At 44.2% G+C, this 13811-nt stretch overlaps 1 protein-coding gene across 1 annotated transcript in view; it reads right to left on the bottom strand.

Annotated features, from left to right (window-relative positions):
- Positions 1-13811, bottom strand: part of LOC126419723 (protein qui-1) — a 918484-nt gene that overhangs the window by 221456 nt on the left and 683217 nt on the right. The window contains exon 11 of the mRNA XM_050086903.1: positions 4708-4941. Within this exon, the coding sequence (XP_049942860.1) occupies positions 4708-4941 (234 nt within the window). The remainder of the gene's footprint in view (positions 1-4707; positions 4942-13811) is intronic.

Raw genomic sequence — 13811 nt, 5'->3', positions numbered from 1 at the left:
CTGTTTCCATTTTATGGCACTTTCAAGTTTGGGAGTTTCGTTGTTTTTCATATTGTGATGGCAAAAATGGCACTTGCTAATATTTTGAAAATAAATAACTATTTTTTTATCTGTCATGCAAACTATGTGAAATCTTGTGGTTATACTCTACAGTACTTCAACATTCGGAGAAAAAATTTTTCATGATTTTAAGCAGTACCAACACAGGAAGAAAATATACTCTTATATCTTTGTAGTTCATTTTGTAAAAAATATGGTTCTCTGTTTGCATAAAATAACATGTAAAGTGAAAGAGACTTTTTTATTTCAAACTAATACTAGGCAAATGGATTATCACAAATTGGAAAATAAAATTAATGGCTTTTTTAGTCTTTTATTGCAGTTTGCGCCCTATATTGGGAATTTTAGGTCTCTTTTATTAATTGTTTCATAAAAACTATTATTGTTCAAATATTCATATACATTCTTTTGTATTTTTTAGTGTTTTGGTATTGTTAGTATTTCTGATAATTTATATTTTGTTTAAGGGATAGGAAACAATTATATACAGCCCTAATTCATGTTGGAGTCGTTGTTATCACCACCACTCATTGCTCAGCATAGTGACCCCATTAACGAACCGTCTCCTGGATGGTTACCAGCTTCTCTTCGAACCTGCGTTTTGGTGTGATCTGTGCACCTCATCGCTGCTCTTCCCCTGCATCTCTCTCTTTGTCCATCTTCCCTTCCATGATTATTTTCTCTGCATTTTCTCCAGCTCTTCTCACAACATGGCTAAAGATCTGGAGAAGCTTTTGATTGACACGAGAAGAATGGCACCTGGAGATACTGAGTTGCTCAGTAATGGACACTTCTTTCAGTCCATTTTATGCACGTCCTGTGCCAACACCAAAGCTCAAATGATTTGATACACTGCTTGTCTCTGGCCTTAAGTCTCCATGTTTGGCAACCATAAATGAAGATGGAAAACACAAGTATTTCAATCAGTCATACCATTTTGGTTTTCATTATTACTCTACTCTGCCAGATTTGACAAGCTCCTTCATACTCTTCCTCGCAGATCTGGCTTCCTGTCCCATCTTCACAGTTCCCTCTGTAACAGATGGTTGACTCAAGATAGATGAAAGAATGCACGACTTGTGCTCCTCAATCAATTATCATGAGTTTGGACTTGCTGAGATTGAAGTCAAATACATATGATAGACTAATGACCTTCACTTTTATTAGTAGCTAAGCAAGTTCATCTTCACTGTTGGCTAAAAGTTCCATGTCATTAGCAAATCGGAGGTTGTTATTACTTCTGCCATCAAGTGATATGCCATCAGACCACGAATCAAGAGCATTCCTAATGACAGGTTCTGCACAGATGTTCTACAGGTTTGCGGACAGAACACAGATACCTTTTGATACAGTTAAGAAATCAGACGTGTCAGCATTCGTCTTTGAAGTTTTGAGGTGTTTACCATATAGACTTCTGATCAGAGCTGTTGAGTTTTTGAGTAAGTGGCAACAATTTCTTCCTGTTTGGACAGGCCTGACTCAGGAAACAGCTAGGGTTTGCACAGTTTTGCCAGTTGTGAAAGATATAGGTAACTACAGGGAAAATGCATTCTCAAAGAAAATGGTTAATTTTGGGCACTCCACACAAAATGTATTCAAGTTTTAAAAGCTAATATCTAAAAACTACAGTAGTTTCTCCTACATGTTGCTCACTTCACCATATTGGTGTGTTTTAGCAGGTGCTAATAGTACCAACTCAGTATATGTGATCGTTGTTCATTAGAACATAGCTGTACTGACGAATGTAGTATCATTTGAGTAATATCTGCTGCTTGCATGTATTTGAATAGTCACAATACGAACGCAGAAAATAATTCTCTTGTAGACTTCGCTTTGGGTTGAGTCTGGGCTCGGTATTTAGTTAACAATGATTGTGAAGAAGGAGCAGCTGCTCATATAACTCTAAGCTGACCTGGTAGCAGCACAAACAAAATTAAAACACTTAAGAGTTGTGAAACTGGCTGCAGTACAAGGTGCATTCAAGTTCTAAGGCCTCCGATTTTTTTTCTCCGGACTGGAAAGAGATAGAAACATGTGCATTGTTTTAAAATGAGGCCGCGTTCATTGTCAATACATCCCAGAGTTGGCAGCACCGTACGGAAGATGGAATTTTACCGGCAGCGGCGAGAATGAGAACTGTTTTAAATACTTAAAATGGCGACGTTTTCCTTACTTGAACAGCGTGCAATCATTCGTTTTCTGAATTTGCGTGGTGTGAAACCAATTGAAATTCATCGACAGTTGAAGGAGACATGTGGTGATGGAGTTATGGATGTGTCGAAAGTGCGTTCGTGGGTGCGACAGTTTAATGAAGGCAGAACATCATGTGACAACAAACCGAAACAACTTCGGGCTTGCACAAGCCGGTCTGACGACATGATCGAGAAAGTGGAGAGAATTGTTTTGGAGGATCGCCGAATGACTGTTGAACAGATCGCCTCCAGAGTTGGCATTTCTGTGGGTTATGTGCACACAATCCTGCATGACGACGTGAAAATGCGAAAAGTGTCATCCAGGTGGGTGCCACGAATGCTGATGGACGACCACATGGCTGCCCGTGTGGCATGTTGCCAAGCAATGTTGACGCGCAACGAGAGCATGAATGGGACTTTCTTTTCGTCGGTTGTGACAATGGATGAGACGTGGATGCCATTTTTCAATCCAGAAACAAAGCGCCAGTCAGCTCAATGGAAGCACACAGATTCACCGCCACCAAAAAAATTTCGGGCAACCGCCAGTGCTGAAAAAATGATGGTGTCCATGTTCTGGGACAGCGAGGGCGTAATCCTTACCCATTGCGTTCCAAAGGGCACTACGGTAACAGGTGCATCCTACGAAAATGTTTTGAAGAACAAATTCCTTCCTGCACTGCAACAAAAACGTCCGGGGAGGGCTGCGCGTGTGCTGTTTCACTAAGACAACACACCCGCACATCGAGCTAACGTTACGCAACAGTTTCTTCGTGATAACAACTTTGAAGTGATTCCTCATGCTCCCTACTCACCTGACCTGGCTCCTAGTGACTTTTGGCTTTTTCCAACAATGAAAGACACTCTCCGTGGACGCACATTCACCAGCCGTGCTGCTGTTGCCTCAGCGATTTTCCAGTGGTCAAAACAGACTCCTAAAGAAGCCTTTGCCGCTGCCATGGAATCATGGCGTCAGCGTTGTGAAAAATGTGTACGTCTGCAGGGCGATTACGTCGAGAAGTAACGCCAGTTTCATCGATTTCGGGTGAGTAGTTAGTTAGAAAAAAAATCGAAGGCCTTAGAACTTGAATGCACCTCGTAAAATTAGGAATAGAGTGGATGACTGGACTGTGATTGAACTGGTCAGGTCAGGTATTACGTTAATGGGATATCGTACTGTAAGTCTGCTAACTTTAGGCTAGTTTACATGTCCCCAGCAGCTGCAATGCTCAAGGACTGTGAACCAAAGAGTGAATACAACTCGAGAAGTTCATGAATATTGTGAAAAGACGGAAAAAGTAGTCAGAGGATAAAAAGACCAAGAAGGTTTGTATTGCATGATAACACCTATAATTTCGAGATTATGGTATTTAAATTTATAAAATTATTAATAGAAAAAATGCATCCCACACAAACATCAGTATGTGATGCTACGATACACACACTGATGAGGCAAAATATTTTGAACACCTGCTTAATAGCTTGTTTGTCCGTCTTTGGAATGAAGTAAATCACTAATTCTGCATATCAGGGATCCTGAAGAGCCGACACGTTTTCATTGATTGACGATCAAATTCCGATGGTCCATTACCCGTTGATGACGTCGTTTGGTCATCATACCAACACGAAAGGCTGATCTGCCATGGACCTCCATGTTCAGCAATGTATGATGGATGATGTGCTCCAAAACACTTGTGGGTGCTCCAGCACTGAACTCTCTCGGCAGAGATGCAAAGATCGTCGTCTATCCTACTTACCAGAGCAGACAAGCCCCCGAACCCCACGTCCTGTGAAGAATCGCGGACGTCCAACCATTTAGCGCCTAGTGGTAGTTTAACAGTCCTGCTTCTTTCCATAGACGCTCACGACAGTAGCTCGTGAACATTCGACCAGCATCTCCATTTCCGAGATACTCGTTCACAGGCTCTGCGTAATAATAAATAATCTGTGCTTTGTCAGAGCCACTTATCTCAATGGATTTCCTCATTTGCAGGCCATATCTCCGTTAGGATGATCCTTTGTCCGTGTGGGCTCCGGTTAAATACTTTTATCACTGCGTCATGTGCCCACAACCCCATCAGGCGGCATCCGACGTCACAGTGGGCAGTGGTCATAATCTTTTGGCTTATCAGAGTATTTTTAAGTTAACACATATAGCTTTGATACTGTGGTGTCTACATTTATAAAATTGTTATCACGCATAATTTCTTTACATGTTATTTGACAAAAAATAAGTGAATCCACTGACGATAGTGAAAGTTCACCGAAACAAGAAATATTTACGTTTGCTCAAGGCAGACTGTATTTCCATAATTACGAACGATTTCGTTGTTTGACCATTGGCCAATCTGAGAACGCATCCAGGGCTGACACAGCCTATTGCTGTCCGTGCCTATTTTCTCCTGTCACTTCGGCACAAATATGTGGCTGTCCATTCTAGAACGGGTGGGGGTCTCACCTGCGACGGGTCGCAGCCAGCAGACGACCTGGGCGCCCAGCTGCAGCGGGTCCCTGGTGAGCACGTCGCTGGACTTGCGGATGGTGTAGTAGACGAGCTCGAGGTCGCGGTCCAGCAAGTAGCAGCGCACGTGCTCCAGCACGCAGCGCAGGTAGCTCACCGACACCGTCTGCACCGCCGCCAGCAGGAAGTCGAAGTTGCACACCGTCAGCTGCTTCAGCCGGCAGCTGTCCCCTGCGGACACACAACGCAACCACACTGTCTGTCCCTGCGATGGTCAGTGACAGACTCCACGTCATGGAGGTAAAAAGAGGAGTTGTCATGACGTCACAAACTTGAAGCCGGCACAAGTGAAGATCCGCCATGTTAGCTACCCCAAAACATTCACTTCTGGTGGTTTGATTTCGTTTAGTCGTGAAGTGTTTTGATAAAAAAATGCCGGCTTGAGTCGCTTATGGGTGTACTAATCGTTCTGTTTGTAGTCTGAAGTTAAAACAAATCACATGTCAAACGTAAGTGGACTTATTTAAGCGCTATTTGCTTACATATACTTGAAATTCTGATGCAGTTTTACAGTATGGTTTTATTTCTGTGATTTGACTTTATATTTCCTATTAGTCCAAAGCGAAGAGCTCTCTGGAGGTGAGCAATACACTTGGTTTTCATAGTTTGGTTATTGCCAAGTAACTGAAAAGTCCTGGGAAGAAATATCCTGGAAATGGGAATTAATGTTTTAAAATGAAATAATGTAATATAAAAGTAATGTAACTACATGTAGTTAATTAAATCTTCAGTAAAATGTGTGGGACACCTGTTACAGTGGTTAAAATATAAGTATTTAAAGCGTTACATATTTGTTAAAGCAAAGTCCCATATCTAAGTCCAGCCTATGTAGATCATTACATTAATCACTGTGTTGTCGTGTTACCCTGTAAACTGCTGTTATCTGCCACGCTGAACGTCACTTGGTAGGTACAATTTAAAAAGAAAGCAGGTGTGTAAACTACAATGTGCTTGACTATCTTAAATTCAGTTCTTTTCCTTCGTAATTTAACGAATCCTTCACTTTGTTGTCATGACAGTTGGCTTGTTTATAACATCCCTGCATACATCTGTGGGACACCAAAGGAAATATGGCATGTTTCTTGCAAACTTGAATATTTAAAATTTGCATTTGACTTGAAAATACAACGAATACAAATCGGTGCCTCTAAACCAGGCTGTTCCAGCTCTTCGGCTCCGTTGTGAGCCGCGGAGCGCTCCCTTCTCAGGGAGGCGTGTCGCTTGCTGTGACCATTCAAGTGGGCCGGCACGCCGGCACGTGGCACGGCTGGCTGAGGCAGGCGGCAAGGCAAGCGTTTTGATGTGCCAGCTGCGTCTTACAAAATCGACAACCTCATACCCTTAGCTGCTAAGACGTGGTGACATGCTACACCAGGAAATATGATGTTCAGGGAATAAATAAGAAGCAACTATTGTACAAGAAATTGCATACTAAATTTATTGGGCCTCTGTAGCTTGAAATTTTCTTTTCATTACAAGATCGGAAATGTCAGGCGTCAAAGTGTTCCAGCGTTAATACGGAGGATGGCCTTCATTGTTGTAGTACCTCTCTTTCAACAAAGTTGAATTTGTCAAATCAATAATCTCAAATGGAAGTGACGATGACAAGTCATCAAGGGAAACTGAAAAAGGAGCGCTGAACACCTTAAGTTCCGTTTCCAAACTAGTGAGGTCTCGGAATCGTGATCAAACGACGCGATGAGTTGCTTTAACTTTGCTTGGTAATCGCCGAAAGTAGTACTCTCAGGTAGTTTTAAATAAACAAGACGATTGAAGAACGTTAAATGTCCATTACTCATCTGCCTCTCAAATAAACGTAACTTTTCCATGAACGCTTGATCTGGTCATGCATGTCAGCGATTACCTGCCCTTTGCCCTGAAATGACAGATTTACATTATTCAGATGCATAGTTATGTCAGCTAGGAACGCCAGGTCTGATATCCATTTTATATCTTTCAGACAACGCATTTCTTCCCGTTTCATTTCGAGAAAAAGGGGTATTTCCTCACGAATGGCAAAGAAGACATCAAGAACTTTTCCCCGTCTCAGCCAACGAACTGTACTGTGGTAAGGTATATCCCCATACTCCGCTTCGATATCTTTCAGGAATCCTTTGAATTGGCGATGATTCATACCGTGACGCCGCAAAAAATTCACACACTTCACGACATCTTTCATTACGCCACCTAGCTCTACTGTTTCAGCACACAGTGCCTCTTGGTGAATAAAACAATGAAGGGTCAAAATGTCTTTCCCGAATTCGTCCGTGAGTTTATTTTTCAAACGAGGAGCAAAACCTTGGTGACGCCCGATAATTTGTGGTGCACCGTCCGTCGCTACAGAATGGAGCTTATCCCACTGCAAATTCATATTGTCCACTGATTCACAAAGAGCTTAAAAAATGTCACGTCCTGTTGCGGTGTAATCGAGTGGTATCACATCCAAGAGTTCTTCAGTTACTTCAGCTCCATGTCGACATCACGCACAAAGACTGCAAGCTGAGCACAGTCCGATATGTCGCTGCTTTCGTCAGGCGCTATTGAAAATGCAACAAACCTCTCCACCTTTTTCCTGAGCTGTGTCTCTAAATCCGCTGCCATGTCCAGGATTCGACGAGACATTGTTTACTTCGACAGGTTCAAATGGTTCAAATGGCTCTGAGCACTATGGGACTTAACATCTATGGTCATCAGTCCCCTAGAACTTAGAACTACTTAAACCTAACTAACCTAAGGACAGCACACAACACCCAGTCATCACGAGGCAGAGAAATGCTTCGACAGGCAAACCACTTCAATTGCCTGCACCTCCCTTGGAAACAAACATTCTGCAACTGCTGCCATGCACGATTTTACTAGTGGTCCCACCGAAAACGGCTTGCCAATCGTCCCAATGATGTGAGTGACCCTGTAGCTTGCTGGAATTGCAGATTCAATAGTGTTTTCTCCACTCTCATTCATCTGAAAATTATAAACGCATTACAGAACACGAACTATGTTGCATGTTTTGATACGCTCCATATTATGAAACCGTTTTTAAACTTACGTCTCCTGGTATGTCGTTCTTAAGCCTGGCTACCAGCTCTCTGCGTGCAACGCCTTCTACCTGTGCGCTGCATGAAGACGTGTATAATGTCGTTGTATATTGTAGCTCTTCCCAGAATTAAATACTTTATGACATACAAGACACTGCAGGCGACCTTCCCTCTCAATGAATAGAAAGGTATCATCCTCCAATAAAGGTACTGGGCTCCCGCCCATAGTCATAACTGTCATCGAACACGGATTGTTGCGTCAGTTGCAGATGCATGCGGCCAGGGAGCAGTGAGTTCCCTTTCCCCCTCCACGCGGGCTCCGAGCTGCCGCAGTGAGCGCTCCGGAGCGCTCCGGCTCCCTGGAGCTCGGTTGGAACAGCCTGCTCTAAACTATCAAATGGAGTTCTGGCTTTATCAATTATCGACACAAACACAATGAAAGTGAATGGAAATGGATTTCGAAAGCACGCTTTTCGTAGCACATACGAGTACTTCTGTTCTCGGTTATTCGAAGTGTATAAAGAAAAAGGAATTACTATACTGAGGCCAGAAGCGTCATATTTTCGTGTCGTATTACTGTATCGAATACGCATTTAAGACCAGAAAAACGTTTGAAGTTGCGTTCCTTATGCTGTGTTGTTCACTAAAACAGTGTTACATTTACTATATAGAACAAATATCGCGTGCACACGACACAAATAACGAACAAGAAGCAATTGTAAACACTCGTCTGCTAATGTTTTGGGGGATCCAAGACAGCGGCAGGCCTCGCACACTGGCTTCAAAACAGCGTACAGTGTAAGTCTGCAGCGCCATCTCCCCTTATTCTACCTCCGTGCTCCACGTGGACCGGAGTCCGGTATGAGTCCGCTTTGCTAGTTCCTACTGGTGCGTCGGTAGTGTATCGATATATCGAAATATCACCATTCTGCAGAAGGCATCGATATGCAGCTGCAACATTTCTTACTCGATATATCGATATCAAAATGGCAATACAGCTTATCGATATTTTTTCTTTTATATTATATTTTTTTGAAAATTTTCGGAAAATATTTGAAACTGTTCTTTTCAAGTTTTAGTGAAACACAATTTTGCTTTCAGCATGTGAAGAAGTCTTGCTACTTTTTGAGATTCTATCAAGTCCAATCATTCTCTTTTACTGTGTGAAACAAGTATATGTGGTGTCATTTCTTCACATCGACATTCTTCAGAAACAGCTGCTAAAAATTATGTCAGTACTCTAAATGACAAGACTGGTCTCTGTAGTGGGCGGAGACGTGTGATAGGAAATGCTGACGTAATCGGCGTTCGGCGAAACTAACAGAAACAGCAACGTTTAGCCTCACCACGCAATTCTGACGCTACAACTGCCAGGTCTCTGGCGTTTGCAGAAATGAAAAACAACAGGGAAGTAGACATGTAGTGTTCCGGTCAAATCCGTAATGTGATGAAATCGATAGACTCATCTGAAACCTTTCATTGTGCCACTTATTTGGTGTCACCGCCAGACACCACACTTGCTAGGTGGTAGTTTTAAATCGGCCGCGGTCCATTAGTACATGTCGGACCCACGTGTCGCCACTGTGTGATCGCAGACCGAGCGCCACCACAAGGCAGGTCTCGAGATACGGACTAGCACTCCCCCCAGTTGTACGGAGGACTTTGCTAGCGACTACACGGACGAAGACTCGCTCATTTGCAGAGCAGCTAGTTAGAATAGCTTTCAGCTAAGTCCATGGCTACGACCTAGCAAGGCGCCATTAGCATTACATTGCATTTATCTAGAGAGAGTCTCACTTGTATCATCAAGAACGCTGTATACAAATGATGGATTAAAGTTAAGTATTCCAGCAGCTACGTACTTTTCTTTATAGCATTCATTACGTATCCTGTTTCAGACCTCACGCCACCCTGCGTGAGTTAGCGCGTGCATCTTGGCCGCCTCTTTCTATTAGTGTACGTAGTGTTGGCAAGTCTGCCGACACTACACATCAACTTACATGCAGTTACCATTGTCAGAAAAGTGATTATCGGCAAGCGTGAACGTACATCGCTTTCCTTTCAATTCTTGCTCTAATGAGGGTAGGCGGGTCGCTAGCTTGTTGATGTGCAAAAATCTGATAATAAATCCGTACTTAAATACCGGCAGTATTATTACAATGTCCACTCAGTACTTTTATGGGCAGGTAAGTCGATATTTTCTCCACCGATGTATCAATACCTCCTTCGATATCGCGGACCATAATGGCATTTTTCGGTCGGGATCAGTGGTGTGCAAATTGTCCAAAGTAGACCATCTTGGATTTTCGCAAGGCTGGCAAGCTTCACAGGACGCGTTCAGCCTGCGGCACCTAACAACACGACGCGCCACCAATCCAGCCCGGTATTTGTTTGTGTAGGTAGTTTCCTAGCAGCTCTTTTATCACAACGATGGGAGCAGCAAAATGAACTTAACGGAGAGTGATAAGAAATTAAGCATTGTGGAATATGTACCAGTCACGCAAGTCCTGCAGCGGAAAAGTTATCGTGTGTTCATCTACATCTACATGGATAGTCCGCAAATCCCACTTAAGTGCCGGGTAGAGGGTTCAACTAACCACCTTCACAATAATTTTATATTGTTCCATTCCAGAAGAGCGCGCGGAAAACCTATATTTTTCCGAGTGATCTCTGATTTTCCTTATCTTATTATGATGATTGTTTCTTTCTATGTAGTCGGCGTCGATAAAATATTTTCGCATTCGGAGGAGAAAGTTAGTAATTGAAATTTCGTGAAAACATTCCACTGCAACGAAAAACGCCTTTGTTGTAATGGTGTCCAACCCAAATACTGTATCATATCCGTGACACTTTCTCACCTGTTTCGCGATAGTAAAAACGTGCTGCTCTTCTTTGAACTTTCTCGATGTACTCAGTCAGTCCTATCTGGTAAGGATCCCATACTGCGCAGCAGTGCTCCAAAAGAGGACGGACAAGCTTAGTGTAGACAATCTCTTTAGTAAATCTGTTACATTTTTTAAGTGTTCTGTCAATAAAACGCAGTCTTTGGTCTGCCTTCCACACAACATTCTCTGTTTTCTTTAACAGTAATTTGTTCGTAATTGTAATTCCTAGGTATTTAGTTAATTTACAGCCTTTAGATTTAACTGATATATCGTGTAACCAAAGTTTAACGGACTTCTTTTAGCACTCATGTGGATGACCTCACACTTTTAATTACTTAGGGTCATTTGCGAATTTTTGTACCATACAGATATCTTTTCTAAATCGCTTTGCAATTTGTTTTGACCTTCTGATGAGTTTACTGGACGATAAACGACAGCATCATCTGCAAACAACCTAAGACGGCTACTCCGATTGTCTCCTAAATCATTCATATACACTCCTGGAAATGGAAAAAAGAACACATTGACACCAGTGTGTCAGACCCACCATACTTGCTCCGGACACTGCGAGAGGGCTGTACAAGCAATGATCACACGCACGGCACAGCGGACACACCAGGAACCGCGGTGTTGCCCGTCGAATGGCGCTAGCTGCGCAGCATTTGTGCACCGCCGCCGTCAGTGTCAGCCAGTTTGCCGTGGCATACGGAGCTCCATCGCAGTCTTTAGCACTGGTAGCATGCCGCGACAGCGTGGACGTGAACCGTATGTGCAGTTGACGGACTTTGAGCGAGGGCGTATAGTGGGCATGCGGGAGGCCGGGTGGACGTACCGCCGAATTGCTCAACACGTGGGGCGTGAGGTCTCCACAGTGGTCGGCGGAAGGTGCACGTGCCCGTCGACCTGGGACCGGACCGCAGCGACGCACGGATGCACGCCAAGACCGTAGGATCCTACGCAGTGCCGTAGGGGACCGCACCGCCACTTCCCAGCAAATTAGGGACACTGTTGCTCCTGGGGTATCGGCGAGGACCATTCGCAACCGTCTCCATGAAGCTGGGCTACGGTCCCGCACATCGTTAGGCCGTCTTCCGCTCACGCCACAACATCGTGCAGCCCGCCTCCAGTGGTGTCGCGACAGGCGTGAATGGAGGGACGAATGGAGACGTGTCGTCTTCAGCGATGAGAGTCGCTTCTGCCTTGGTGCCAATGATGGTCGTATGCGTGTTTGGCGCCGTGCAGGTGAGCGCCACAATCAGGACTGCATACGACCGAGGCACACAGGGCCAACTCCCGGCATCATGGTGTGGGGAGCGATCTCCTACACTGGCCGTACACCACTGGTGGTCGTCGAGGGGACACTGAATAGTGCACGGTACATCCAAACCGTCATCGAACCCATCGTTCTACCATTCCTAGACCGGCAAGGGAACTTGCTGTTCCAACAGGACAATGCACGTCCGCATGTATCCCGTGCCACCCAACGTGCTCTAGAAGGTGTAAGTCAACTACCCTGGCCAGCAAGATCTCCGGATCTGTCCCCCATTGAGCATGTTTGGGACTGGACGAAGCGTCGTCTCACGCGGTCTGCACGTCCAGCACGAACGCTGGTCCAACTGAGGCGCCAGGTGGAAATGGCATGGCAAGCCGTTCCACAGGACTACATCCAGCATCTCTACGATCGTCTCCATGGGAGAATAGCAGCCTGCATTGCTGCGAAAGGTGGATATACACTTTACTAGTGCCGACATTGTGCATGCTCTGTTGCCTGTGTCTATGTGCCTGTGGTTCTGTCAGTGTGATCATGTGATGTATCTGACCCCAGGAATGTGTCAATAAAGTTTCCCCTTCCTGGGACAATGAATTCACGGTGTTCTTATTTCAATTTCCAGGAGTGTAGATAAGGAACAGCTCTGAGCACTATGGGACTCAACTGCTGAGGTCATTAGTCCCCTAGAACTTAGAACTAGTTAAACCTAACTAACCTAAGGACATCACAAACAACCATGCCCGAGGCAGGATTCGAACCTGCGACCGTAGCGGTCTTGCGGTTCCAGACTGCAGCGCCTTTAACCGCACGGCCACTTCGGCCGGCAAGGAACAGCAGAGGGCCTATATCACTATCTTGGGAAACGCCGGAAATCGCTTCCATTTTACTGGATGACTTTCCGTCAATTACTAGGAACTGTGACCTCTCTGAAACGAAATCCCGAAACCAGTCATATAACTGAGATGACATTTCACAAGCAGACAGTTTCACCACAAGCAGTTTCATATATATCGGTAAGTTTCTCGCAATGCAAACTGTGTAAAAACTTCCTAAATATTCATTCGGGAACCTCGGATATCTTACGACGTGTTTGTAAATTTGACCAGCAGTTCCCTCACTCCATAAATATCTCGAAAGAGGGTAAGGACTTTGTGGGTGCCAAGTATCTGGCAATGTATGTTAAAGACTCGAGGCCATTTAGGGGTATATAGGCTTCTGAAATGTAGGACAAACATTGACTGAAATAGGAGAAAAACATGGCTAGTGGATATTAAAAACTACTTTCTCGTTATATGCACCGCAGTGCGAAGAAAAGTTGGTATGAAAGAAAAACTTCTGCCAGACATGTTCTTTTTGAGATGAAGATAATATGAACGAGGAACTTCGCACATTTATGGAACTTAGTACGAGCTATTTTGGCCACTTAGGCTGAATTCAGCGAACCCGCGATACACATCCTGGGAAAAGTGATTAAAATTCGTGTATCTGGTGTCACATTTGGCTGGAACACGCTAAGGTTACAGAAACCATACATCCGAAGCCTTTCTTTAGCTGGGGTTGTGATACTGCAGTATGACAGACATCTTCATGTACTTAGGCGCACAGGACCCTGACTTTCAGAGATGGTTCTCCCTCCTACAGAAAATACCGGGTGATCAAAAAGTCAGCATAAATTTGAAAACTTAATAAACCACGGAATAATGTAGATAGAGAGATAAAAATTGACACACATGCTTGGAATGACATGGGGTTTTATTAGAACCACCCCATATTGCTAGACGCGTGCAAGATCTCTTGCGTGCTCAGCCGCCACTTTCGTCATGCTTGGCTTCTCAGGTCCCCAGACCTCAG

This window comes from Schistocerca serialis, chromosome 9 (assembly GCF_023864345.2).
Source record: "Schistocerca serialis cubense isolate TAMUIC-IGC-003099 chromosome 9, iqSchSeri2.2, whole genome shotgun sequence".
Lineage (NCBI taxonomy): Eukaryota > Metazoa > Arthropoda > Insecta > Orthoptera > Acrididae > Schistocerca > Schistocerca serialis.
Note: the sequence above shows the minus strand (reverse complement) of the source record. Positions and strands in the feature narration are given on the sequence as shown.